Genomic DNA, 26,114 nt, shown 5'->3' with positions numbered 1-26,114 from the left:
AAATAACAATATAGCATATACATCTATTATAAAATCAAGGCTTATCAGGATAACTGGTGTAGAACGTCCACAAAAGTCTGGGAGCCCCAACATGAGATTTGTCAACCCATTCAGCCTGGAAGGGGGAAAATGTTTCCAGGAGACCAAATACTGAATGCGACCCCTATGTTATCTGGAGTCCAAGATTTCTTTAACTTCTAAATGTTGCTCTCCCTCAATAAGAAGAGGGACCGGAGGTGAAGGTTGAGGCAGATGAAAGGAAGAAGTATGCTCTGGTTTCAATAGGTTCACATGAAACACAGGATAAATTCTGCAAAGGTTTTTTGGCAACCCCAATCTTACGGATACAGGATTCATGATTTTCACAATGGGGAATGGATCTACATACTTCGGCCCCAACCTCTTCGACTTTTGGGTGGTTTCCAAAAACACCCAATCCTCAACTTTGTATTCTTTCGGCTTGGCCCTCTTCTTATCAGCCTGTTTTTTGTGAGCCTGGTGGGCTGCCTCCAAGGCTTTGCGAATCATGGGCCAAAACTGTCAAAGTTGATCACTCCACTCAGATAAGGACAAAATTTGCGGTTTCTCCTGAGGTAATTCAGGAATCGGTACAAAGTCCTGGCCAAACATAACTTTAAAAGTGGTCATGCTGGTACTGCTATGCCCAGAGTTATTGTACGCCACTTCAGCATGTGGTAATAGTTCAGCCCAATTATCCTGTTGATAATTGATGAAACACCGGAGGTACTCTTCCAAAACAGTTAGTCCGTTCGCAAGCCCCATTAGTCTGAGGGTGGTGGGCAGAGCTTAGTCTCTGGGCAGAGCCAATGAACTTCAGGAACTCCTTCCAAAAGAGGGAGGTGTATTGGACCACCCCATCCAAAATTATGTGCTCAGGTACTCCATGAAACCGATATACATGTGAAATAAACAATTTTGCCAACAACTTAGCTGATGGGATTTTGGAACAAGGCACAAAATGAACTTGTTTGGAAAACAGGTTGGTGATAACCCAAATCACGGTATTTCCTAGACTCTACGGCAACTCGACAATGAAGTCCATTGATATATCCTTCCATGGCGCCCCATGGCATGCAACACTCTGAAGAATACCTTGGGGCTTCCCCGGTGGTCTTTTCGCGGCCGCACAGATGGGGCAACTGGCTATGTAGGATTCAATGTCTTTTTTCAATGAAGGCCACCAAAATTGCATCTTAATCAAATGCAAAGTCTTTACAAATCTAAAATGGCCTGCCATTCTCAAATCGTGGGCCCATTGAAGAACAACTGGTTTCAGGTCAGTAGGAACATACAATTTAGCTCCCACCCAAGCTAGTCCATCTTTCAGGGTGCATTCATTTGAATGTTTCTTGGATCAGTCATCGGACTCAATGCCCTTCTTGAGTTTGTTCATTAGATCTGTAGTGATATTTAAGTTCACAGGGCCTTGGCTCCTAGTAACCATCGGGGCAGCCAGTTTTTTTGTTGGGATGACTGGATGAACCACGCTCATCCTAGAGCTGTTGTACTGGGGAAGCCTAGATAAGGCATCAGCCATAAAGTTTTTTTCCCCCTGGAATGTATTTGAGGGTAAAGTTGAAATGGTTGAAGTGTTGTGCCCAATGTACTTGTTTAGGTGATAGCTTACACGGCGTCTTCAACCCTTCCACATTTTTATGATCAGTCCATACTTCAAAAGGGTGTTTTGCCCCTTCTAGGAAATGTTGCCAGGTCATCAGAGCCTATCTGATAGCAAAAGCTTCCTTTTCCCATATAACCCAGTAACGCAGCAAGCCTGGCTTGTGCAGAGAAAAAGGTTTAAACAACACAGAGACGCAAGGAAGAGAGGTGGGAGGAATCACAAGTGGGAAAAAGGCTAAAGGCAAATTTAAAGTAACCAAAAGAACCTCGAAACCAATGGAGAGTCAGAAAAAGTACTCCTTCTGGGCCAAAGACTGAGGTTAATCTGGGGAGTCACGAGGAGGAAGTAGAGGGAGTGGCCTCAAAATTACCTCAGTCTCCGGGCAAATGGGCCATGATAATACCCACATGTGACTCCTCCCACGCCCTGCTTCTGAGACTAGTGAGGAAGAGCCCTCCCCTCCCAAGCCACCGATTATCAGAAAACTCTTCCTGTATCACTCTACCTCAATTTTCATGAGTTTGACCAATTCCCGTTTGGCAGCCTCAAAAATGGCACTGGTCTGGCGACCCTGGTATGGTCCAAATGGGCAATCACCAGTTGATGAATCATCCTCACAATAGTTGTAATAGTAGATGCCTGATGGCTGTTCCTCCACTGTCACAGACTTTTGTTCGCGGGAGTCTTGGGACGCTGACTGTTAAAAATAGAAAAGTTAGAAGCAACTCACGGTGGCCTAAGAAGCAAGAGATTGGCTACAGGAAGGATTTCACAAAGGCAGAAATATCTCACTTCTATCCCTTCTAATTGTTTCTAAAATCCTATAAGAAAATGACAAATATCAAAGCTGACATGCTCCCATTCTCCTTGGCAGAAACTTACTCGAGCAAAGCCATCCAATGCAACGGTACTGTTTTCCTGAAGAGAAACTGAGATGCGGCCTCGCTCATAGGCCATATCAAAGTCAGACCGTGGGCCCTTCGGAATGCCTGAGGGAGAAAGAGAGCATGGAGATAATCAATTGGATTCCCCAAGGAATCAAAGAAAGAGGGAGAATGGGCCAAAAAGAGACATACCTGAAATGTCAACTGGCATGGAAATACAACGGCTCAGCAGAGGAGGAAGAGGAGGTTCTAATAAACCAGATTTCAAGGGGTCACCTAGAAGTATACAAGGCTATCATTCATAACAGTGTAAATGTGAACATCTGACTTTCCCATACCTTGGAAGGAATCCATGAGCAATACTTGCATAAGGAAACCTCTGCCAGAGATGACTCAATTACGTTCTATTGTTAGGGTTCAGAATATGCAGGGAAAAAGAAAAGAACAGTGAAAATACTCAGTTGGTGGCTGAGGCCAACAGAGGTTTTATACTCTGGGCTGATCTGTTCTTAGTTTCTAGTAGCAGCATCTGGTGCATTGCTTCTGCAATATTATTATTAGAGGATGCCACCAGACAGAAGGAATTGAAGCCATACTTTGTAAGCGAGTCAAGGCAAGAGACAGAATAAAATGGATTGCACTGCAGGCTCAGAAGCCAAACTCAACTCACACCTTGTAGCAGATGCCCGGTTTGGCTCCCAGGGCAGGCAACTTACCTTGATCTTTAGAGGCATCTGGTTGCCTTCCGGTATTATCCTTCGTGTCCTCAACAGAGGAAGCACTAATTATGCGTTTGCTGTGCCAAACAGGACTTGTGCGTGAGGGGTGACTCGACTGGGGGAAAAGCCGCAATGGCTGCATTTCCTGGGGATGGGAAACACACCCACATCTATTACACAAGAAGGTGGGAAGCACAGAGCACTTCTCTTGCCCAAATTACTTGTGCTGGGAACCCCCCCCACCCCCACCCCCTATGATTAATAAGCAGTGAGGGAAGTGAATTCTTCACATGCTCAAAGGCTACTGTCAGTTCCCATGTGAAGGTTTCACTTAGTCCGAGGTCATGACTTACATGACTGAAAAGCTCATTTGTCAGGCCCAGATAGTTGTGCAAGGCCAAGAAGGTGACTCTTTGAAGACGAACCATTATGATCTGTAATTGGAAACAGCAAAGTGGCAGGTGAACAGACGGTTACCCAACATGTGTCTGCGTATGTCCGGTGCAAAACCTGAAGGTCCAATTAAACTGATGTATAGCTACTCATGCCTATGCACAGGAATCTTCTCAACTAACACTTAGCACATGCTTGAAGTTAGATAAGGATCAACAAAATTCAAGAGAGGTTGGACTTAGCTTGTTGGTGGCTACATAGGGATTCTAGGCTCTTTTAACTCTGCAAACATTGTGGCAGTTAGTATAAAGGTTCACTGCGATGTGTAGGGTAGGGTAAAAGAAAGGCTCTTGTTTGTCTTTTGATTTCCACAGAATTGCCTCCTGATCACCCGTGGGTTCACTGTGGCAATTTCTCCATAACTACCAAAAAATAGCTGACTTAACTCTCCATGTGAGAGACCCTTTCCACCACCCTCAGAAAAAGGATTCTTGGGGACTTCCGGGGCTGACGTCTCTACAACACAACATGCAATCTTGGAGCTCCAGGATTGCTGTTGAAATCTCTGTTGCTGGGCGGTCTTTTTTGGACCTAAACCCTCCTGTAGAGACGGTGATAGAGAAGAGTACGTCCTGCTGATCTTAGGGGCATCGCAAAGCCCCTGATCTATCCAGGAGAAGCTTTTTTTTTCAGCTACAAGAGAAGCAGCCGAAGCTGCATAAGGTTGGGACAGCCCCCCTGTAACGGAAGCAGAGCAGGAGAGTGTCGAAATTGGTGAGATAAATTTTATAATTAGAGAACACCCAAAAAGAATTAGAGTAAAACTAAAATTGAAGATAGGAGAGAGCAAGTGGCGAATTAGCTTGAATTAAAACTATTGTGTTATTTTTTTTTCTTTAATTTCGTTTCTTTTCTATGGATGGAATTTTTATAAATGCCTCTTACTTTTAAATTGGACTGGTCCTTTTTCTCCTTCTACTTCTATTTTTCTCCATTATTTGTATTTGTGGACTAAGAAACTCTTTCCTCTAAACCAGTGGTTCTCAACCTTCCCAATGCCATGACCCTTTAATACAATTCCTCATGTTGTGGTGACCCCCGCTACTTCATAACTGTAATTTTGCTACTGTTATGAATCGTAATGTAAATATCTGATATGCAGGATGTATTTTCGTTATTATAAATTGAACATAATTAAAGCATAATGATTAATCTGCCAATCTTGGTTTGGGAGAAGATCAGCCAGGCTGGAATTTTCCAGGATAAAACGACCTCCCTGCCAGCAGCAGTTCGTGCTTTACATGAGTTTCACTTTGTTAATTTTACCTTTTTTACATTCCGTTCCCCCACCCACAGAGTTTTCTTTCTTTCTTTCTTTCCATTCCTCCCTCCCTTTTCTTCTTTCTTTCTCTTTCCATTCCCACCTCCCCTTTCCTCTTTCTTTCTTTCTTTCTTTCTTTCTTTCTTTCCATTCCTCTCTCCCTTTTCTTCTTTCTTTCCAATCCTCCCTCCTTTTTCTTCTTTCTTTCTATTCCTCCCTCCCTTTTCTTCTTTCTTTCTTTCTTTCTTTCCATTCCTCCCTCCCTTTTCTTCTTTCTTTCCAATCCTCCCTTTTTCTTCTTTCTTTCTATTCCTCCCTCTCTTTTCTTCTTTCTTTCTTTCTTTCTTTCTTTCTTTCTTTCTTTCTTTCTTTCTTTCCTTCCTTCCCCTCCCTTTTCTTCTTTTGTTCTTTCCTTTTCTTCTTTCTTTCTTGATTCTTTCTTAAACACAGATTAAGAAATTGCCCTTTAAATGGGATTTTAAACTGAGGCTTAAGCTACATCGAACTGTGCTTCTGTCCCGAGTGGAATTCCTTGGGACGGAAGGAATGGGTGGACGGGGCCTGTCCTCCCCTCCGGCCTCTCCTGCCAGTCCTTCCCGGGGCCCAAAAAGCCTCCAAGCTCATTTTAGCCCACAGGACAGGACCGGCAGTGGGGGGGCGGGAAAGGCAGCATCCAGGCCCAAGGCAGCTTGAATCCCGGCATGCGCCTGCCTGGGCGAGAGCCCGAAGTAGGTGGCCTGACTGCCCCACCAGTCTCCTGCTCTCTGGGCGCCTTCAATCCCCTGTGCAGGCAGCTGGGCTGAAACGCCACCGCTGACTACGCTCGCTTCGGACGTCCATTGGAGCCGAGGCTGATCCGCCACCCAGAAGAAGCCGTCTCTCTCCCCCTTCAGCGCCTCGGCCTTTCCTTGGCATGGAGACTGGGCGGGGCGGCGTCTGGGTTGCACCAGGAGCTGGGAGGAGGCTGCTTCACCACCCGGCACTCTTCATGCACCTGCCACTTCAGGACGCGCTCCTGAGCATGGGCGACGCCTGTGGAGGTGGATGGTCTTAGGTGACCCCTGTGAAAGGGTCGTTCGACCCCTAAAGGGGTCACGGCCCACAGGCTGAGAACCACTGCTCTAAATGCTCGGCCGGATCAGAACTTTTAAACACTTTTTTTCTATTCTGAAATTCGGAGCTTAAAGAGGGAGGTAAAAGTAGAGAAAAAAGAAGTAACACTGCCATCTAGAGGCTGGACACTTGGTTACATCTGTTATCTGAATGCCATTGGCTTTGATTACCGAAAGGGACAGAGAGAAAACACTTGTTTATACAGGTGTTCTTTTGGAGTAAAGAGAAAGCCCTGATTTGAAAGATTACACTGAATCTATTTGAAATCTAGCAAAAAGTCTTGGATGTTCACATAAGACTTATCAAGAAAACATTTAGAATTCAGATTCTACAAATGGCAAGAGATATTGGACTGCACTACTACTTGAAGGATACAGGATGATGAAATGAAATGTCACAATAAAATTAAGCTAAACGTAGTTAAATTTTGAGTTTTATGTATAAGAAAGTAATAATAGTTATAGTTAAACAAATGATTAACAATGATAATAATGCATTTGTATATACTAGCTTGACAATATGGAATTTTATATAAGCTGTAAGTGAAGACCATGGAGATGATGTGGAAAAGCTTTTTTTAATAAAAGATAAACAATTCTATATAGAATAGAATATAAAGATGTAATATAATTGGATGAGTCCAGGATGATGTAATGAAATGCCATAATATAAATTTACTTTAAATTTAGTATGTAATAATAGCTATATTCAATGAATGTTTAATAATCATAATAATTGTATACATATATATTAGATTGATGATATGAGCAATGGCATGTGCTGAAATGCGTAAGCTGACATATGATATTAGAGAAATTATTATAATATAATAATAATGTATATAAATATACTTGATTGACAATATGTGACTTTATATAAAATTTAAGGGATGACTATGGAAAGGATGCACAAAAACCTTTTAACCAATCGACACACTGTATGGAATGGAAGATGTTTTTATGTTATGTGTTGTGTTTGTTTATATTTGCTTAAAAAATAAAAAAAACTTTAATTAAAAAAAACAGGATTCTTGGTCCATCCCACCAGCTGTCCTTCATTGCAACTTGTCCAGCCCTACAATATTCTGTTGGAGATGCAACAGTCATCTTTTAATGCAGTATTCTAAATTTAATAGTGCCACAAAGCTGTATTTAGGGATATGTATGGTAACATATGTAGTTCCTAGGTGTTTGTTTCAGAAGTGCAAATCAAGTAAAAATATTGTAGAGAAGATATGAAAGATTAGGTTTGCAATGATGCAAATTTGCTTGATTGTGTGCTTAACTATTTCCTGCTTCTGCTGACATCCAAAAGCTTACATGGACCGAACACAGCAGAAAAACACAGAAAGGAGATGCATAAAGAGAGAAAGAAGAGAGGCAGAACATGAGCTTGAAATTCACCTGAACTACCCGAACCAAGCTCTCAGGATACTTCTCAAAGACTGCCGAGAAGGCTTCCACCGGCAACCGCAGCACCGTGGAGTCTTCAGCCACCCGTGCAGACACTGTACGATACGGCCGTTGATGACCCTGTTGGAACCCAACCCCCCCCAAGAGATTTAAGCGCTATAACTGTCGTTTTTCCTGGTCCACTCGTTACATGTACCGCGTGTAAAAGGAGAGCTGGGTTAGTCCATGGAAGCAAAAATTCACAAGGAACCCAGAAGCCCCTTTTCCAACTAACGAATCTTATTAAATCAGTTATATCTTATATTCAGGAGGTTTGGCTCACTTCATCAAATGCAATCGTGACTTGATAGAATTGGAAAAAAAAAACCAAATTGATAAAGTAGTTATCACATGTAACCCACGACTCTATAACCAACCTATTTTCCTCTTTCCCCTTACATCATCCCAATTTAAATCCAATTTAAATGTACTCTATTGTATCAGAAGATGAGTTGCAGCTCACAAAAGCTTATCCCTTTAAACAACATTTGTTAGTCAGATGAGGGACTAATGGGCTCCTCTGATTATTTACTTTTTATTAGTTTTATGGAGTGATTTGACCAATACTTGGAGGATTCAGGAGTAAATCAAGCTTTATCTTGTGTGTCTGAGAAGGTAGAAGCAGAGGATTGGGTCAAGAGGCATCCTACTAATAGTAGGAGAGGCTAAGTGTCTATGATCAGAGGGAATAGGTGTTGTAGTTATAGAAGGAAAAACATTCATCGGGTTCACATCTTAAAGTCTGATTTTCACATTGCAAAAGAAAATGCACATGAATTAAAGCTTTCTGAAAATTTGTGAAGCAGTTGACAAATTAAGTATGTGTGTATTAGGGGAAAGTACACATACACAAAACATATTATGCAGTAGAAAAATATCTTCCTATATTTACATAGGAAAACACACTTTTTTTGCATGAACTTTAAAGCAACACTGAAAAGGCAGAAGTAGAACAAATTAAAAGGTAAGAAAAGAAAAGAAAATGAGGTCAACAGCTGAAGCAATTATGAGAATGGTGGCTCTAAATAGCGCTTACCGTGATGACATCCAGGATGCTGAGAAGACTATGCACACTGTCCCCTGGGAACACCTCCTTCACAAGGGTCTCTTTCCCATCCTGAATTACACGGACACACAAATAGCTGTGAGAAGGTAGCCGTGGTTCTGCTGGCCTTTAAATAAAGGCTTCTGAGTAAATCCAGGGGGGCATGAAAGGAGGCTCCCCAATGACCCCATTGCTTTTGACAATCGGGGTGTCCCTGGACAAATCGGCAAATCCTTTCACTCCAGAAGCCCCCCTTGGTTAATTTTGGTTAGTTTTATAGAGATGATTCTGACACAAATACAGACAAATAAATGGAAATGAATGCTAGAAGTCATCTTGTAAGCAATGTTCATTTCAGCAGCTCTCACTGGAAGAAACACTAGGCCAGATCGGCCTTGTGGCTGGCATAGCAGATCACCGCATACTGCAACCCTTTCAAGATTTGCGCCTCTCCTCCTCCTACCTGTTCAGATAGAAACAGCTCCAATTTTCCATCCTGGACCACATAAATGCTGGTATCAGGCTGGCCTGGGCGAAAGACATATTCTCCTTGCTGGCATTGGTGAAAGGTCATATGTTTACACAGTTCCAGGAATAAGGGTTTCTCAAAGTGGCCTAGCACCCTATAGGGAAATATCAGGGCACAATTACAACAATAATCCCACCACAGTAAACACTGAACTCTATCAACCACACAACCCCAATTTGCTTCTTGGGGACAGTGGACTAGGCTCTCTAGACTGGGCACAAAACCCAGAAGACTAACCACAATAAGGGAGGTGCATGTAACCATGCGCCATTAAAACAGGGATGGTCTTTTCAAATGTTGTTGGAGACCATTTGATAGAAAGGTAGTACATAAAGCTTTGAAGGGAACATAACTGTGATAAAAGGCCAAATAAAAGTATTACAAATTGTTTCAGTCTTGTCCATAAAACTGGGCAAACTCAATCATGGAACTAATTCCCAAAGCAATCCTTCTGAAGTTTAAGATGTACTTGAGACTCACAGTGATGGCACATTTATATTCCTCCTTTTTCTTGCCTTTTCTTCTTCTTTTCCTTATGCCAAGAAAACTAATTCTAGAAAATATGGTTACTTTACTTTGGAATTAAATATTAATGAAAGTTAGCTTCAAACCTAATCTTGAAAATCTGCCAGGGAAAGCTCAAAAGCCACATGGGCTTAAGAGCTGGGCATAAGTCAATATCTGACTTGTTGAGGGCCACCTTCTAAACGTGGGTGGCACTGGGACTCTTTGGGAAAGGGAGTGGATGAAATGGGTGCCTCATGTAGGTTCTGTTCATCTGTTCTAGAGCAAATCTAATTGCAACTGTCATCTAGCAAAGGAAAACTTCCGGCCATTTGTTTTTGCCAGGACTACACTTTACTGAAGCTCTTACCCCCCCCCCCCCCGCACTGTAAATGTCCAATCAGGTGCTTGCATATTGCTTAGGAAACAGGTACTTGGTTCCCAGGTCTACATATCAATAGTTGACCTTGGCTGGCTGAAGCTTCTGACAAAGCTGGGCTTCCATCTCTCGCTTCTTCTTTCCCTTCCCCACTCATCGCTAATGTCTGGCTGTCAGCTCAAGAAGCTTGGATAGGAAAGATGCAGCCATGACACCTGATCCTAGACAGGAGAGTCAATTATTCTCCAAGCAAGGAATCAGAAGATACCTACAATTCTTTTTAATATGTCAAGAGTTCTTCACTCAGTGCTCCCCATTCATGCATTTTTTGGCCATGCATTTTTTAGAACTACAAAATATTAACTTTAGAAACCCCCACTCTGTCCTTGGGATCTCCAGGAAACAGGAGAAATAACACAAAAATGAGGAGGAGTGAATAACAGCAACCTCACTATATGCTTTGAGACACTACAGTTACTTTATGGAAAGGGCTAATTTAGCAATACCAGTTTGGCCAACATGGGAAATTGTGTTTTTCTAATTGACCCTTTCTCAAGATACTCTAAAGAAATGTTAAGATTGCAAAGAATAGAGTTATAACACATCTGGAAGACATCAAACTAGATTGTTTTGCACAGTGCCAGCTACTGCCAAGGCACTTCAGTTTCCAATAACTTCCATGCAAGCCTCAACCTCAGCTAGTATGAGAGTCCTACATATACACACCGCACGTTCTTTAACATGTAGAGTACTTCAGAGGGGAGATGAGAGTTGGCCACATCAAACTCTGTAAGGTCAGCCTCCAGAACAGATGGCGGTGGTTCCTTCAGCTGAAGGATTGGCAGCTCCTTCTTGATACGCAGGATTCTGAGCACAGGAAGAAAAACCTGAGATTTCTTCAGACAGTCAATTAGCCAGGTCCCTCTTGCAAGAGAAGGGAGACCACAATAGCAATAGCACTTAGACAGGGGTGGGGTCCTGGCTGCTGCTACTGCTGGTTTGCTCAGGGAAGCGCTGTGCATGCTACACACACACACACGCAGTACTAAAAAAAAAAAATTTCTGCGCATACGCAGAAGCAAAAAACCAGGTGATGCTGCCTACGGCGCTGCCGAAAGAATCGGTTCAGGGGCGTGGCAGGACGAGTGACTACCTACTCAGCCAAACCAGGAACCCACCTCTGCACTTAGACTTATATACCACTTCACAGGGCTTTTACAGCCTTCTCTAAGCGGTTTACAGAGTCAGCATATTGCTCCCAACAATTTGGGTCCTCATTTTACCAACCTCGGAAGGATGGAAGGCTGAGTCAACCTTGAGCCTGATGGGATTCAAATTGCCAAATTGTTCTGCACTCTAACCACTGCGCCACTATCGCTCACAAGCCATTACTCCCTCCATCCCTCTCCCAAGCAACCAAAAAAATGTTACAAGGATCTTCTTTCCAGGTTGGCCCGAGCTCTATGACTCTGTACCAGTTTTTCAGCAGGAGGCCTAAGTTTACAAACAGCATATCTTATACTCCAAGCATGAAGGTGGCATCCAGCTACCACGAAGAACTTGAGTGATTTCCCTACTGCACTTCCACATTCCTAGTCTCCCTTAGCTACCACTCTTTTTTCTTTCCCTAACACTCATTTGTGGCCCCCAATGTTGCATTTCTTCCTAACTGGCAGAACAAAAAGTGATTCAGAGGAATATCCAGGAACAGCCTACCCTGACCATATACATTGATTTGTTTACTTGCATTAGGTTGGAGAAGTGAAAAATAGTTTCCTAATAAGGCAGCACAGGAATAATTGTTTATTTTCTTAACTGGGAGTCTGGCATAGTTTTGAAACCCTGGGAGCCTGATAAGTATCATTAAATCTTCCTATTGTACATATTATTTCAGGAGGCTGGTTCCCTTGGAAGTGCTCCAGCATTTCTCAGAAGATTTAAGGATGTTAGATCCTGCATCTGTCCTAGATTGGCTCAATTCCAATCTTTCTTCTTCTGGACAAAACCTGAACCCCATGGTTCTAGATCTCCAAAATCCCGCCAGCCCGTTGGGAGACACCCTTCAGTCAGCCAAACTCTCTCCTCCTCCTGGCTCGTCTGCTCACTTCTTGGCAATGTTTAGCATCTTCAGCTTCTTTTTCATGCGTGGCCGTGAAGCAGACATGGACGTGTCTACAAGGGAGGATGTAGATTGAGAAACCTGCCAAAAAAATTGATTGTTAACGAAGAGATGATATTTCCTGCAAATCTTGTTACGTCTAGTGAAACTAGCCAATAAATTGTAGGATCATCTTTCAAGAACTGTCCAAATATGGGATCATCTTCAAGAATAGTTTCCCGAGAAATACAGAACTATTCTTCCTTTTTGACGGTAATTTAGCAGCTATAAGATAAGCACCAATGGTGAAAAGATGGTCCTTGTCCAGGATTAAAAAAGGGTATTTTTTCTAAACCATCAAAAGACCAATGCAATGATGTCCAATTTCACATTCCAAGGAGCCTAAAATTTGCTCCCAAGAGACTGCATCAAGCAGTGTGTCCTTCAAAGTAGTTGGGCATATCATTTACATGCTCATTTTTGGTGCCCTGATTTTTATTACCTTACGCATAATCTTCCTTCCATAAAACAAAACTTTATCCCGTTTGCGAAATCGATATTTTGGTTGCTCCGGAGCCTGAACCTCTGTAGGGAAATAAAAAAAGAGACTGGGAATCCAGCAGGATAGGACCAAATAAAACCAAATAAAAAGATATCCCGCGGCTTCTCTTCAAGAGAACTTACTTTGAAGATGAAATCGATGGATCAATATCAGCATCAAAGCAGAAACAAGGAATACCGAAAGCCCAGCTCCTATCACAACTCCCAACACCTGTGGAGAAAAATTGGTTTCCAATGGTTAGGAAGTCTATGGTTGTCAGAAACGTTTCAGACAACAGTTTTATTAGAGAGACATTCAGGGTGCTTCCATCATTCTTTGTGGAGACCAGATGAAGAGACTGTTATTCTGGGCCTACTCATCGCAGATTCCAACTTTCCGAAGCCATCAGGATTTGAATTTATACTTTGCTGACCAAAATATTACAAAGAGGATTTTTGACACAGACTAATTAAAATGGACCATGGGGCAAATTGCTTCTAGTCATTGAACAATTTGGAGGATGCATTCAAAAAGAATTCAATTGTTTGACACACAGAGTGGTCCCAAAGACACAAAAGTTCCAATCCAGGATAGCAAATTTAGTTGTACCTAATTCCTGCACAGGAGCAAATACAAGCTCAGAATCTGCGTTTGAAAATCAGGGCACAACTAATTGCAAAGTATGGAGCTCATCCACCTTGAACTATCATGCCATTCTGTTCTCTGGTTAGAAATATATCTCCCTTTCAAGTAATAGCAACGGACGTAAAAAGACTGGCTGGGCTTATCCGAAGGGTTTTAAACAAAAGCTGATGACTAATCTTTTGGATTTTTAGGACCTAAACCCCAAGCATAAATTCCAAGACAACCAATCAAACAAGGATGTAGAAATTGATGGGAAGGAAGAAAAACTTAGATACCAACTTGGAGATATAGGAAGCATACCCAGGGACAGCTATAAAGGATTCAAATGCCTATATACACATGCTAAAAGTTTGGGGAACAGAGTAAACTTGAAGTACTAGTACACGAGGGCAGTTATGATATAGTAATCCAAAACTTGGTGGGATGAAACTCATGACTGGAATGTACTGATGGAAGGATGCAAAATATTCAAAAGAAACAGACACAACAAAAGAGGAGGTGGAGTTGCATTATATGTAAGAGATCACTACATCTCTATAGAAATGCACAAAACCAAGGATGAAAACCTCCTAAAATGCACATGGGTGAATATAAAAGGAAAAAGGAATGTCGTTGCCATTGCTGTAGGTGAATACTACAGGCTACTCAACCAAGCACAAGAAATAGATGAACTTTTTGCTGGTCAGCTAGCAAATGTATGTAGGAAACACACCACAATAGTATTGGGGAATTTTAACTACCCTGACATTTTGCAAAAATGCTGTTTTGCAGTTTTGCAAAAAACGGGCCATTTTTGCTCGTTTTTGCCCCTCCTCCCCAGGAGCACTCTGCAAGCCTCCTAAAGGCTATTCATGCCCTTTTTTTTGAAAAAAAAAAACAGGCCTGTTTTTACAAAAAACATGCTGTTTTTGGGAGGTCTGCAGAGTGCAAAAACTTTTTTAAAAAATTTGCCTCTTCAAAATCTTGGTGCATCTTATACTCCAGTGCATCTTATACTCCGAAAAATATGGTAAATAAATAAATAAACAAACAAACTTAGAGCTTGGGAAGGATTCCTTGAAAAATATGATTATAAAAGCCCAGTCCAGCACAATTCCACTAGAAAAGAAAATTAAGAAATCCAAGAAGAAACCAGCATACTCACACAACGTTCTCTCTAATAAACTGAAAGACAAAAAGGTAAGTACAAAAAATGGAAAGAGGGACACATAACTCAGGCAGAATACTAATAAATAGCCCAGACTTGCAAAGATGAAGTCAGGAAAGTGAAGGCTTGGAATGAAGTAAGACTTGCAACAAATGTCAAAAATAATTTTTAAGAAGTTCCTTTCAACATATTAAAGAGCAAGAAGAAAAAGGTCAAGGAAACAAATCCACTCTATTGAGAGGAGACGGAAGGAGGTAATGGGGTGGAAGAGAGGAAGCAGAGCCGCCCAGTTCATTTTTTACATCTGTCTTCATGCAAAACAAAAATATAACCCAACCTACCAAAATCATAACTCTAAGCGCACACGACCAGGACATTGAAATAAGCAAGAAACTGGCAAGATAAACACCTGCCCACTCTAGGCAGTCCAAATCACCGGAACCTGATGGACGAGATCCCAGAGTTTGGAAGGACCTGGCAGATGTGATCCTAGATTGAAGCATATCTTTCAATGACCCTACAGCACCAGATACCATCAGAGGACCGGGAAAGAGCTTAATATCAGTTCCCATCCTCAAAAAAAGTAAAAAAAAAAAAAAAAGCAGACCCAGGAAACTGTAGGCCAATCAGCCTGACGTCAATACCTGAGAAGACCCTGGAAAAGATAATCAAGCAACAGATCTGCGAACGCCTAGAAGCAAGCAAAATTATAACCAATAGCCAGAAATGGGTTTGTCAAGAACAGATCATGCCAAACAAATGTTATTTTATTCCTTGACGAAGTGACTACATGATGGACTCTAAAGCTGCTCTTGACCGAACACTACGCCGGGCCTGCGTCCACGGAGGGTCGCCACCTCGGCTGACTGCATGGTTCCAGACCACCAAGGAATTAGCTATAGAGTTCCGCGAGGATAAGCCAGGGAGGGAGTGGGGTACACGAGGACAAAGACTGCCACAGATGCGTCCTATCAGATTTGCCCCGAAAACCCTGCAACTCACAACAACTTCCAAGATGAAATCTCTGTCCCTGATGGCAGCTGGACTGACAACACCCATCCGGCCACCTATAACATGTTTTCGATGCAGGAGGCATAGAGCGGCAGTCTGCCATGAGACCGATCCTACAGCGTCCGTGAGCACACCAAGAAAAGACACAGACACAGGAACAGCATCTTTTCCCCTTCACCGAAGGGTCACATGAATATCACCTCCCGGTCCTTGTCCCCCGTGTCTGTTGGGAGCAGAAAACTCAGGGAGCGGGTGTAAATAGGGCGAAAGCTGCCAGGTGTGCTTATTTGACTGGAAGGGAGCTGAGGGATTTCGGAAAGCTGGGAAAGTTGGGGCGTCAGGACGCTGCCCTTGCATTGAGTTTAACTTGATCTCGCCCCCCTGAAGGCGGGAGATTAAAGATGGCAAGCAGTGGATTCCCCCCACCCACCCCCAGCATGAAGCTCTTCTGGGATGAGGATGAGACAGTCACAAGTGGCCACAGCAGCCCCAGGCCAAGGCTAAATGGCTAAATGCTGAGAAACGTATGATTCTTGTTCTCAAGAACTTGCTTTCCAGCCAGCAGGATTGGCTCTAGCTATCTCAGCCAAATTCTGTATTCCTAAAGGAGCTTTTGCACGCTCTCTCTTCTGCCGCCTGCAAATCCCACCCCCTCACCTCTTCTCCTTTTTCCCGGCCAGTCTAGTCTGCAAAGCCCCCCCCCCACCGCCTTCCACTCCATGCTGCAAAGCTCGACAGCCCTCCAAACGCTGCAGAGCTCCACTCCACGGCATATTGCAAAGCTCAACCTCTCCCCCACCCCGGCCACCCCGAACGCCACCACTCGCCACACTCCACACGGCAATCAGGGGAAAATGCAGCTTTCCTCCTACAGGTTAGGGAGGGGGGAAACCTTCCACTCAGGTGATTCACGCCCTGTGGAAAGCTCCTGTGTGAGCGAACAGGTCGAGCAGTTAAATCTAACTCACCTCACGGAAGGCTATTTTGCCTGCTGGTTTCTGCGAGTCTGTAGGTAGTTATTCAGCAATAAAGGGGTAAAATGCATTCTGCCCATAAACAGAGGGACTGTTTTTATTCATTCGGAGAGTTTCCTACCCTTCCAATGTCCGTGTACGTCTCTGTGATAACTAAACCTCCAGCTGCTCTGCTCACATCTTTAGCCTCGTTTGCCAAAACCTCCCCATTGATGAAATGTTCTCTCGCTCTCTTCCATTAAGCCTTACAAAGGCTCAGTAATGCTGTTACTAATAACTCAATTCTATTGAATTATTAGTAACAGGTACATCACAGGTACTTCTGGGGGCATAACTATCTCCCTGGAGCTCCGGGAGGGAGAAGAAAAGCCCCAAGTGCAAACCGGAAGTCTGTTCCCAAACTTCCGGTTTGTGCATTGGGCTGTTTTATGCCCTCTGGAGATTCAGGGAAGCCTCCGGAGAGCGAAAATGAAGACCAAAATCAGCTGGCCAGCACGCACATGCTTCATGTGCCTTAAGAAATGGCTCTGTGTGCCACCTGTGGCACGCATGCCATAGGTTCCCCATCACGGGCTAGGGTGTTAGCCACTCAACAGGGCCAACCGGCACCAAACCTGTATGCAAGCAGCAATCCCAATGGGAGTTGTGTTGTTTGCACTACCATGAAGGCCTGGCCTCGCCGGCTTCCTGGTCTTTTACAGCAGGTGGCAGATTTGATTCGACCATGGGAATAGATAGCCATGGACTTCATCGTGGATTTACCTGACAGCCAAGGGAACAAGGTCATTTGGACAATAATAGACCTGTTCTCCAAGCAGGCTCATTTTGTAGCATGTACCGGCCTTCCATATGTAGGAAGCTGGCCAAACTGTTCATTACCCATGTGTATAGACTCCATGGCATCCCCAAAAGGATAATTTCAGATGGGGGTGCAATTCACTGCCCAGTTCTGGTGCAGATTTGTGGTGATGGTGGGGTCTTCACAGGTACTTAGTACAGCCTGCCACCCTGTGACCAATGGTACCGCGGAGAGTGCAAATGCGATGGTGGAGCGCTACTTAAGGTGTTATGTCCAATATCAATAGACCGATTAGGCTGAACTCCTCCCCTTTGCAGAAGTTGTATATAACAATGCAGTGCACAAAAGTACGGGGTTTACCCCATTTCATGTGGCTACAGGGCAGGAATTCATCCCAATTCCAGAGTGTCCTCAGGTGCGCCCAGATAACACGACCTCGCAGGAGTGGAAAGCCCGGATGCAAAAGGTTTGGAAAGTGGTGAGGGATGCGTTATGTCACTCTTTTGCCACATATAAAAAGAGTGCCGATAAAAGGCGGAGGGCGCAAGGACCTTTCCACATAGGCCAGAGGGTATACCTCTCCACTAAATATCTCAGGCTGCCGTTGCCATGTAAGAAACTAGAGCCCAAATTCATTGGGCCTTTCCCAATTGTACGAGTTATTAACCCGGTCACAGTGCAGCTAAGACCCCCCCCTACTGGGGAAAACACATCCAGTCTTCCATTGAAGCCTGCTCCGACCAATCCAGGCTTCTGATATCAGAGGTGACTCGCTACGGCCGCCAGCCCCGGTTACTGTGGATGGGGAACAGCACTATATAGTGCAAGATTTACTAGATTCCAGGTGGCACAGAGGACGGTTACAATATCTTGTTTTATGGAAAGGTTATCCCCTGTCGGAGGCATCGTGGGTTCATAGCAAGGACTGTAGGGCACCCCACCTGGTAGCAAGATTCCATCGCAGACATCCCACAAAACCGAGGGGGGGAAGGGGTCCTTTGACTCCTAACTGACTTTAATTATTAGCTCCCCAGATGCTGTCTCCATGGTAGAGGGGCCGCATGTCAGCTCCGGCCAGCTCAGAGGCTCGGAGCTGCCATTCAGGGGAGAAAACTGGGCCAGCTGCCAGGCCTCATGCTTACCAGATGTAAAGTCCCCTCCTACACAAGCAGTCTAGCTGAGATATCTACAAAGCTCTTGATAACTGACTGTGAACAATTCATGATTAATTGCCAGGTGGTTTTCGCTCTGGGTCACGTGATGGGTGTGCGCACGCGCAGGGGTGGGTTTATCCTAATTACCAAGTAACTATAAAAGGTGGTGGGGAGTGCCGGGTGGCAGCTCTGACAATTTATTTATTGCCTTAGTGCTTTGTTGGTCAGTTTGTGCCGTAGGAAAGATGAACTGCATTTTCAAACCGTTTCTGTGTTTCCCTTTGGAACCTGACAGGAGCCCTTGGACATGTGGTTTGCCAATTATTGTAATTATTTGAAGAGCACAAGGATGGAGATGAACTGGATGTATTAGATACTATGTTTCATTCATGCACTAAATGTTTCATTGACAAGAACCATATTGCATTAAGTGTCAATGCAATACAAAGAGGTACGCCAACAAGCTGATTTTTGGAGACATAAGCATGCAAACTCATGCTTAAAAGCAAAGTGGTCTCTAGATGCAGGATGGCTAGCTAAGCATGCATTATTAAGCAGGGAATGATGAAAGGCACCTATACAGTACTAATGGATTCTCCACTTGAGAAAGTTTACTGAGCAAAAGAAAGAGAGGAGCAGAGGAAGAGCAGGAGGATGGAGATTAGCAGCTACCCGTTAGTGAAAACCATGGTGGTTATACCTCTTCCTCCTTCTGTGGCTCCGATTCACTTTGCCCCATGATGGCTATCGACTTTTTTTCCAAGCCTAGCCCACGAAGGACCCTGCATGCAAGAGAAAAATGCAAATAGCTCCAGGATTACATATACAGACTTCTAGTGATTAAGTTCGGGCAGCCTCTGAGAACTGGACAAGATTGAGTTAAAGGGGAAAAAAATGTCTATACAAATACTGGCTCTGCAGTTGTTAAATATGGACTATCTGTAAGGATTTTTTAATACTCTAATATGCTGTGAAAAAAGCCACAGAAATAGATTTCAGAAACAGATTTGAAATATTTGTCAATATAAATTATTAACTTCAGAAAGTAGATAGGGGGGGGGGGACAGTACATGTAGGGAAACAAATCTGAGAAAAATGTAAGAAAATTTGTATTAATTAATCCAAAGCTCCCATGAAGGCAATGAATCCGAATGAATCAAACATAAAGGTCAGATGAATCTGCAGTTACAGTTAATGTCAGACCTGCCCCAGTCTGATCTCTTGGGAAAAAAAGATCCTCAACTCCATTTAGTTGAAGTGGTATGTTTTTTTTTACTAAAATACATTGATTTCAGTAATCAGGCTCTAAATTTCCCATGCTCAAGAGATACAGAAAGTTTCCCCACAAGCCAGCCCTCCCCCCATGACCAGTCTGTTGTCAGCTAATAGGAGTCTGCCTTGGTGTTTTGAGAACACTGAGTGGTTCACATTCTTTCTCAGGGCGCATGGCCTTGGGGACCGGCACAAAATGGTTCCAAACCCTCCTGCTCTTCGTCAAGCTTCCATTCTTCCCCTCCCATTTTCCCATCACATGCACACACATGCTGATTGCCATTCCCCCCCCCCGCCATGTCCCCCTCCTCCCTTCTAGACTTTGATGGCAGGATGCCAACAAGGTGCCAAGCCGAAGAGGGCACACCTGATAGTTATAGGTTGATTTCCCCCCCCCCCCTTCTTTGTGGCAGCCCCTGAGATATCGGAACACTGCTACGATATCACCCGTAGTCCTTCTTTGCGCAATTCTATTATCCATAATGTTTCTCTTTAAAAAGAAAATTCTACTCTCAAAACTCTCTACTCTTTCTTCTTCTTGTGCCATATCCGCCATCAGATGTTGGCGATTATGTTGGCAATCCTATTTTTGTCAACAGCAGCATGAAAAAGTGCTGCTGAGTTTTGAAGCCATGATGTTCTTCTTCTGCCTAGACCTGATTTGCCTTCAATTTTTCCCTGGAGGATTAAGTGAAATATGCCATGTTTTTCTGGGTGTCTCATCACATGTCCAAAATATTCTAACTTTCGCTTTTTAATGGCTTTGATGAGTCTGCAGGGGGACTCAAGGTTAGTCCTTAATGTTGAATGTCCAGGTAAAGCATTTCTGCCCTAAAAGGTAAACAGTGAAAGTTCTCTTCCATAACAAAGTTATTGTAACCTATAATAATTTGACTTCCACAAAATCAGCCTTTTCATTTTCATGGCTATTTCAAATACATAAAAAAAAATGATTCACAAAGCAGCTTTCAGCAATTTGGGAATACCACAAGACTATACAAGGAGGGAAGGAAATGCAACATTTACACAATCCATTTGATTTTGCCAATTATAGATAGCTATATGGGAGTAAACCAAATGGCAGCAGCTATAATATCATGCTGTGATAAAGTAAGATTTGGACTTGTAAGTACCTTAGTTGTTGTCCCTTAAGACCTATCCATTCTGATCAGTACAATGAATCTTCAGCTGAACTGTTGGAAATGAGGCATTGCTCCTGAGGATGTTCTGAACAAATCTACACTACTGTCTCTGGCACAGACTAGACTCGTGTAAATGGAGTTTAGATCCGTGATGACGAACCTACAGCATGCGTGTCACAGGTGGCATGCAGAGCCAGATTGGTGGACACGCGAGCTGAGCTCCAGCGTGCATGCGCATCCCCGGCCAGCTCATTTTCGGGCCTTCTGGGCCCACCAGAAGTCAGGAAACAGGCTGTTTTTGGCCTCCAGAGGGCCTCTGGGGGAGGCCGTTTTTGCTATCCCCAGGCTCCTAGAAAGGAGAGAGAAAAATGGGCATTCCCCCCCCCCCCCCGTGCCCCTTGCTTTTGGCACGTGATGGCAAAAGGGTTATTAGCCATCACTGGTTTAGATGATAGGCAAGATGGGTGAAATTATTATGCTCATTATGAAGCTCCTACTGCAGAAATCTGTGTTATTCATGGTCATATTTTATAAGCAAAGTAGGGATAATCAACCAAATTACTAGTTTTTATCCATCCTGTATACGTATCTTCAACATATGGCCGCAATTGAGTTCAAAAATTCTGTTGTTAAGTGATGTGTTTGTTAAGTGAGTTTTGCCCCATTGTGTGATCTTTCTTGCCACAGTTGTTAAGTGAATCCCTGTAATTGTTAAGATAGTAATCCAGTAATTAGGTGAATCTGGTTTCCCCACTGACTTTGCTTGTCAGAAGATCACAAAAGGTGATCACATAACCTTGGGACAAAACAATAGTCATAAATATGAACCAGTTGCCAAGCATCCAAATTTTGATCATGTGGTCATAGGGATGTTACAAAGGTTGTAACTTTGAAAAATGGTCATAAGTCAAATTTTTCAGTGCTGTTCTAACTTTGAATGGTCATTAAACAAGCTGTTGTAAGTTGAGGACTATCTGTTTTTCTGGAAAACTAAAAGCAAGCTCTGTCCTCTTCTTACAATGTCTAATCTACAAGCATACAACACAATAATTGACATAAATAATGCCAATACCTTACAATATCTGTATTAAACTTTATTCAGAGTGGCATTTCTACAAAAAAGGTACGTTGTTAGGGGAAAAAATAAGAAATAGAAACTAGATTTGAGTAAATTTAGCTTCATGATAAGGACTTTCAAAGTTTTTTTTTTAAAGAAACACACACAAGCAATTTCTCACATTAAATAAATCAATATGCAATATAGCAAATTATATAATTCATATCCAATGAAAACTATAGACAAACTCAATCTACACAATAGTGGGAATGTAGTGATAGTCAGGGACAGGGATGGAAAAAGATAAGCTTAGACAGCCTGCACAATCAGAAATATCTGATCCCAGATGGAGATCTAGCCTGGACATGGGCTCCTGTTCTACTATTGGGTCTCTATTCTGGAAATATAGCACACATGTAGGAAGACACATTGTCGTGCAAAAAAAGTACTTACCTAAAGCCAGGTAAACAATGGATAAATATTAGTACTGCACAAAGCTGTCAGCCAATAAATAAAACTGCTCACGCTCCTCCCTTGAAAACAACACAGCCTTCAAAGAATATGCCCCATAGTAGTTTTGTTCAAGGATGAACATTTAAGGCACACATTTGTTTTTGTTTTTTCCTGAACCATTGTGGCTTTGACAGAGTGCTTAACTGCGAGAATAAAACTATCCTTCCTGCAAGTTGCACAATATTAGGAACTTGAGCTACTATTGCCCAAAGTTAAAACAATTGCTTCACTCTCTAGGCCTGTGCATCTGTCTTATTCTTAAGAAACCTCCTCTTTAGGCTACAAGGCACAAAGAAGATAAACAGAGGCTGATTATCACCCCAGAGAGTAGCTTCCCTGGCCTGAAGGAGGAGAAAACAAATAAGAAGCAGTCTAATAGCACCTGTTCAAACTAGTATTTTTTTTTATTAAAAGGCCTAACTGCTTTTGTGAACTATGGCTCACTTCATCAGATGCAGTGCAGCAGAGTGACTAGGCTGTTGCAAATTTTAAATTGGGATGGAAGTGGGGGTGGGTGGGTAAAAAAGGGAAGACAAAAGAGAGTGTAGCTGTGCAAATCCAGGTTATATATGAAAACATATTAGAGAATCATTAAAGTTAACAGATTAAAAAATACCTTAGAGTTCAATAAATTAACCAAATATTTAAAAAAATTCATATAACCAAATCAAATGGCTGATTTGTAAACTCTTTAGTCTCATTTCTAAATGTTTGGAAAGCAAATAAAAACTCCAAGTTATTTTTATTAAATTAAATACAATAAATTATTTTATAAAATTTATACACCATACATCTTTCAATTAAATTAAAGGGGATGTTACATGTAATACCCTGTATCTTATGTAACTGTAATGCACCTGTGAATTTTCTTTAATTTTCCATTAAATATTCTTCTTTTGGTAATTTGGAATACTAAAGTTGAATACTAGTCTCTTCCACATACACTTGAGGCAAATTTTCCCAGTTATTTTTCTGATCTCGGATTAGGATTCAAACACACACACACACACTCGATGGGTGGTCAATAGTACGATGGGTATGTATGTATGTATGTACGTATGTATGTATGCATATATATGTACATCACAGAAGTGAATACACCCCCTTACATTTTGCTAACTGCCTACAGTTACAGATCTTCTGGTATTTTCCTATAGAGATGTAACTCAGGTCTAACCTCAACTTTTGAGCTCAGGCAAGATTTTTGTTCCCCAAATATACCAAAACAAGACTCATAGGACTCCTCTCTAGCACTCTCCATTAAAACATACTGGGATATCAAAGAATCAAACCTGGTCTTTAAAAATAAAGTAAAGTTCATGTTAATGATACTTAGATTTATGAAGAAATGACCTTGATCTTAGTTGAATGGAAAAACACCTTGCTGGCACAGGGCCAGGCAGTTAAGCAATTCCAGTTGCTTGAAATACCTGTCACTGATTTAAATACCATCCTTAGTTCAAAATCCAGCATGGTCTCTCACTCTCTTAATCTCTGTCGTCTCTCTTTCCTTGAGACCAACTCAATTGCAGGAGGAGACTCTCACTGGCCAGCTTGAGGCACCAGATAGGAATCAGAAACCTGCCTTATCACTTGTACTTGGGCTTATCTAACACACACAAACAATATCTCTGTTCCAACCTTGGTTTTGTTGCCTTAGTTTCATTTTCCTCCCCAACGACCCAAATTAGTTTCCTTCAGGAGGACTCAAACACTTATAGAGAAATATTCCCTTTAACGGAACTTCTCCTGGCTGCTCCCATTCTGCAGAGGTGCTTTTATGTGCTTATTGTTCTCTTTCTTTTCTTAATTTTAAATTCCAAGCATTATGAATTACAACACTCTTCAATATCGTACACAACATCTGAGCTACATTTACAGCAAGTACAATAGATAATCGAAATATTAAAAGAGGAGGAGGAGGCTGTCTCAGCCTCACCCAGAATAGATGACGAGCTTTGTCCAAACCAAAATGTAATTTATTCATACATTAGGAAGAAAGTTGGAGCAGGTCCTGCTGCCCACCGGATCATAAATAGGCGGGGAGGGTGTGAGGGAGGGAGCCATAATGAAAGAAACAGGGACGGAGGCGTGAGGTAAATGCGACGTTCTTCTTGATCCTTGAAATTCTATATGGCTACTTTTCCGACCCAATTCTGTTAGTCGATGCATCTCGTCCTACACAGCCCAACCTTTGGCCCCAAAAGCCCTCCTCATTTTCTGCCCCCTTGATTTTGATTCCCGACGGGAGAAGCGGCTCCAACCCACCCGCCGCGCCTTCCTCACCGGCTCACGTTCGAAACGCCCAGGGGTTCCTGGCTGGGGAAGGGAAGGCGCTCTCTGCACATGCTCAGGGACACCCGTCCCTTGTACCGAGGGCGCCGGGCCGAGGGTGCGAGCGCACCGTCTTCCTCCCCTCCGGCTCTTCGCCCTCCTGCTCAGACTCACCCGCCGATCGCGACCGCAGCTCCGACCAGCCGGACCACCCTTTGCGCTCCATGCCTCCCTCTGCCTCCCCCCCCCCCCCACCGCGGCCGCAGCGGCGCCTGAGAATGACGCCATCGAGCTGCGTCGCCCGCAGGCCGCGAACCGGACGCTCCGGCGCTGGCCCCGAGGGCGGCCTCTCCGGCCCTGCCGCAGCGGAACGGAGACGCGGACGCCGAGGGCCGCTCAGCCTTTCCCCCCTTCTTTAGCCAGAAGGCGAGGAAGGGTGGAGATTCCAGCCTCCGTCCTACAAAGGCCGAGCTGCTCAAGGGCTCTTTCTGCGGCTGCCCCGCATCCTCTCCCCCCCCCCCCCCCCAGCAGCAGCAGCACAATCGGGGACCTACCCTGCATCGCCCGAAGCATCCGCTCGCCCACCCGCGGCGCCAGAATCAGCCGGGAGCGGAGACTTCTGGCGATGCGGTGCGTTTCGAGCAGAATAGGCTTCTCCGCCATTCCCTTCTGGCCGCCTTCTGCGCTCCCTGCTTCCTTTGAGGATTTGAAGACTCCAGTGGGACCCTGTCTCTGCCTTCAGTTTTCTGTGATTTGACCCCATCCGTTGATCCATAAACTGGTGACAAAGACAGGACTGCTGAGCTTCTTCGGGTTTGGCTGCTTTATGAGGGAGCCAGGCAAATTCTGCTAAGGCTGATCTGTAGCAACTTTCAAGGGCTTCCTGGCCTTAGCATCATTTATTCATTTACTTTGTATAGGTGCCCGTCTCAAGCCATGACTGGGCAGTGGGCAGTCATAAAAACAACAGGTTAAAAGCAATATAAAAATAAAATAAAGCTGGTACGTATCCTTATAGGGTTCCCTTAATGTTATTTCTGACATTTTAAGAGATTCACAAACATAAAAATAGCTGCCATGGGAAGCCTGCCTCTTCACAGAATCACAGCCATTGGGGGAATGTGTCACAACATCTTTTTCAGATAGTAACACTTATTTGGTGCCTTCAGTGTCGATTCCTGGAGATTATCTGAACTAGGCCCTGCAATATTCTTGGCAAAGGCTTTTCGGAAATGGTTTGTCACTGCCTGCTTCAGAGGGTTCAGAGAGAGTGATCTGCCCAAGGTCACCCAGCTGTTTTTCACCCAAGGCAGGGCTAGAATCACATCTAGCCGTTTCTAGCCTGAGGTCTACTACTACACCAAACTAACTCTGGTTAGAGAGTAAAAAAAGAAGAATATTTGTAGCTCAAGGTTGAAATGAGGGGTCCTTCTCTGAGCTTGTTTTCTTGAAGACATCTTATTCAAATTAGGTAACACCATCAGTGGTAGTAAGTACTAGACTAGAA

General features: G+C 43.4%; 1 protein-coding gene across 7 annotated transcripts in view; it reads right to left on the bottom strand.

Annotated features, from left to right (window-relative positions):
• Positions 1-24,849, bottom strand: part of PNPLA6 (patatin like phospholipase domain containing 6) — a 54,706-nt gene extending 29,857 nt beyond the window's left edge. For 3 of the 7 annotated variants that reach the window (XM_032239157.1, XM_032239156.1, XM_032239159.1), the window contains exons 1-14: positions 24,620-24,762; positions 19,050-19,131; positions 12,763-12,850; positions 12,581-12,663; positions 12,086-12,180; positions 10,707-10,847; positions 9,032-9,191; positions 8,560-8,640; positions 7,476-7,604; positions 3,599-3,679; positions 3,243-3,390; positions 2,719-2,802; positions 2,525-2,631; positions 2,148-2,339 (exon numbers count right to left, since the gene is read on the bottom strand). In XM_032239157.1, coding sequence (XP_032095048.1) covers positions 2,148-2,339; positions 2,525-2,631; positions 2,719-2,802; positions 3,243-3,390; positions 3,599-3,679; positions 7,476-7,604; positions 8,560-8,640; positions 9,032-9,191; positions 10,707-10,847; positions 12,086-12,180; positions 12,581-12,663; positions 12,763-12,850; positions 19,050-19,131; positions 24,620-24,681 — 1,533 coding nt within the window. In that variant the 5' untranslated portion in view covers positions 24,682-24,762. The other 4 variants (XM_032239155.1, XM_032239161.1, XM_032239154.1 and 1 more) reach the window with 4 other exon arrangements.
• Between the last annotated feature and the right edge of the window lie 1,265 nt (positions 24,850-26,114).

Source organism: Thamnophis elegans, chromosome 2, assembly GCF_009769535.1.
Source record: "Thamnophis elegans isolate rThaEle1 chromosome 2, rThaEle1.pri, whole genome shotgun sequence".
NCBI classification, from domain to species: domain Eukaryota; kingdom Metazoa; phylum Chordata; class Lepidosauria; order Squamata; family Colubridae; genus Thamnophis; species Thamnophis elegans.
Note: the sequence above shows the minus strand (reverse complement) of the source record. Positions and strands in the feature narration are given on the sequence as shown.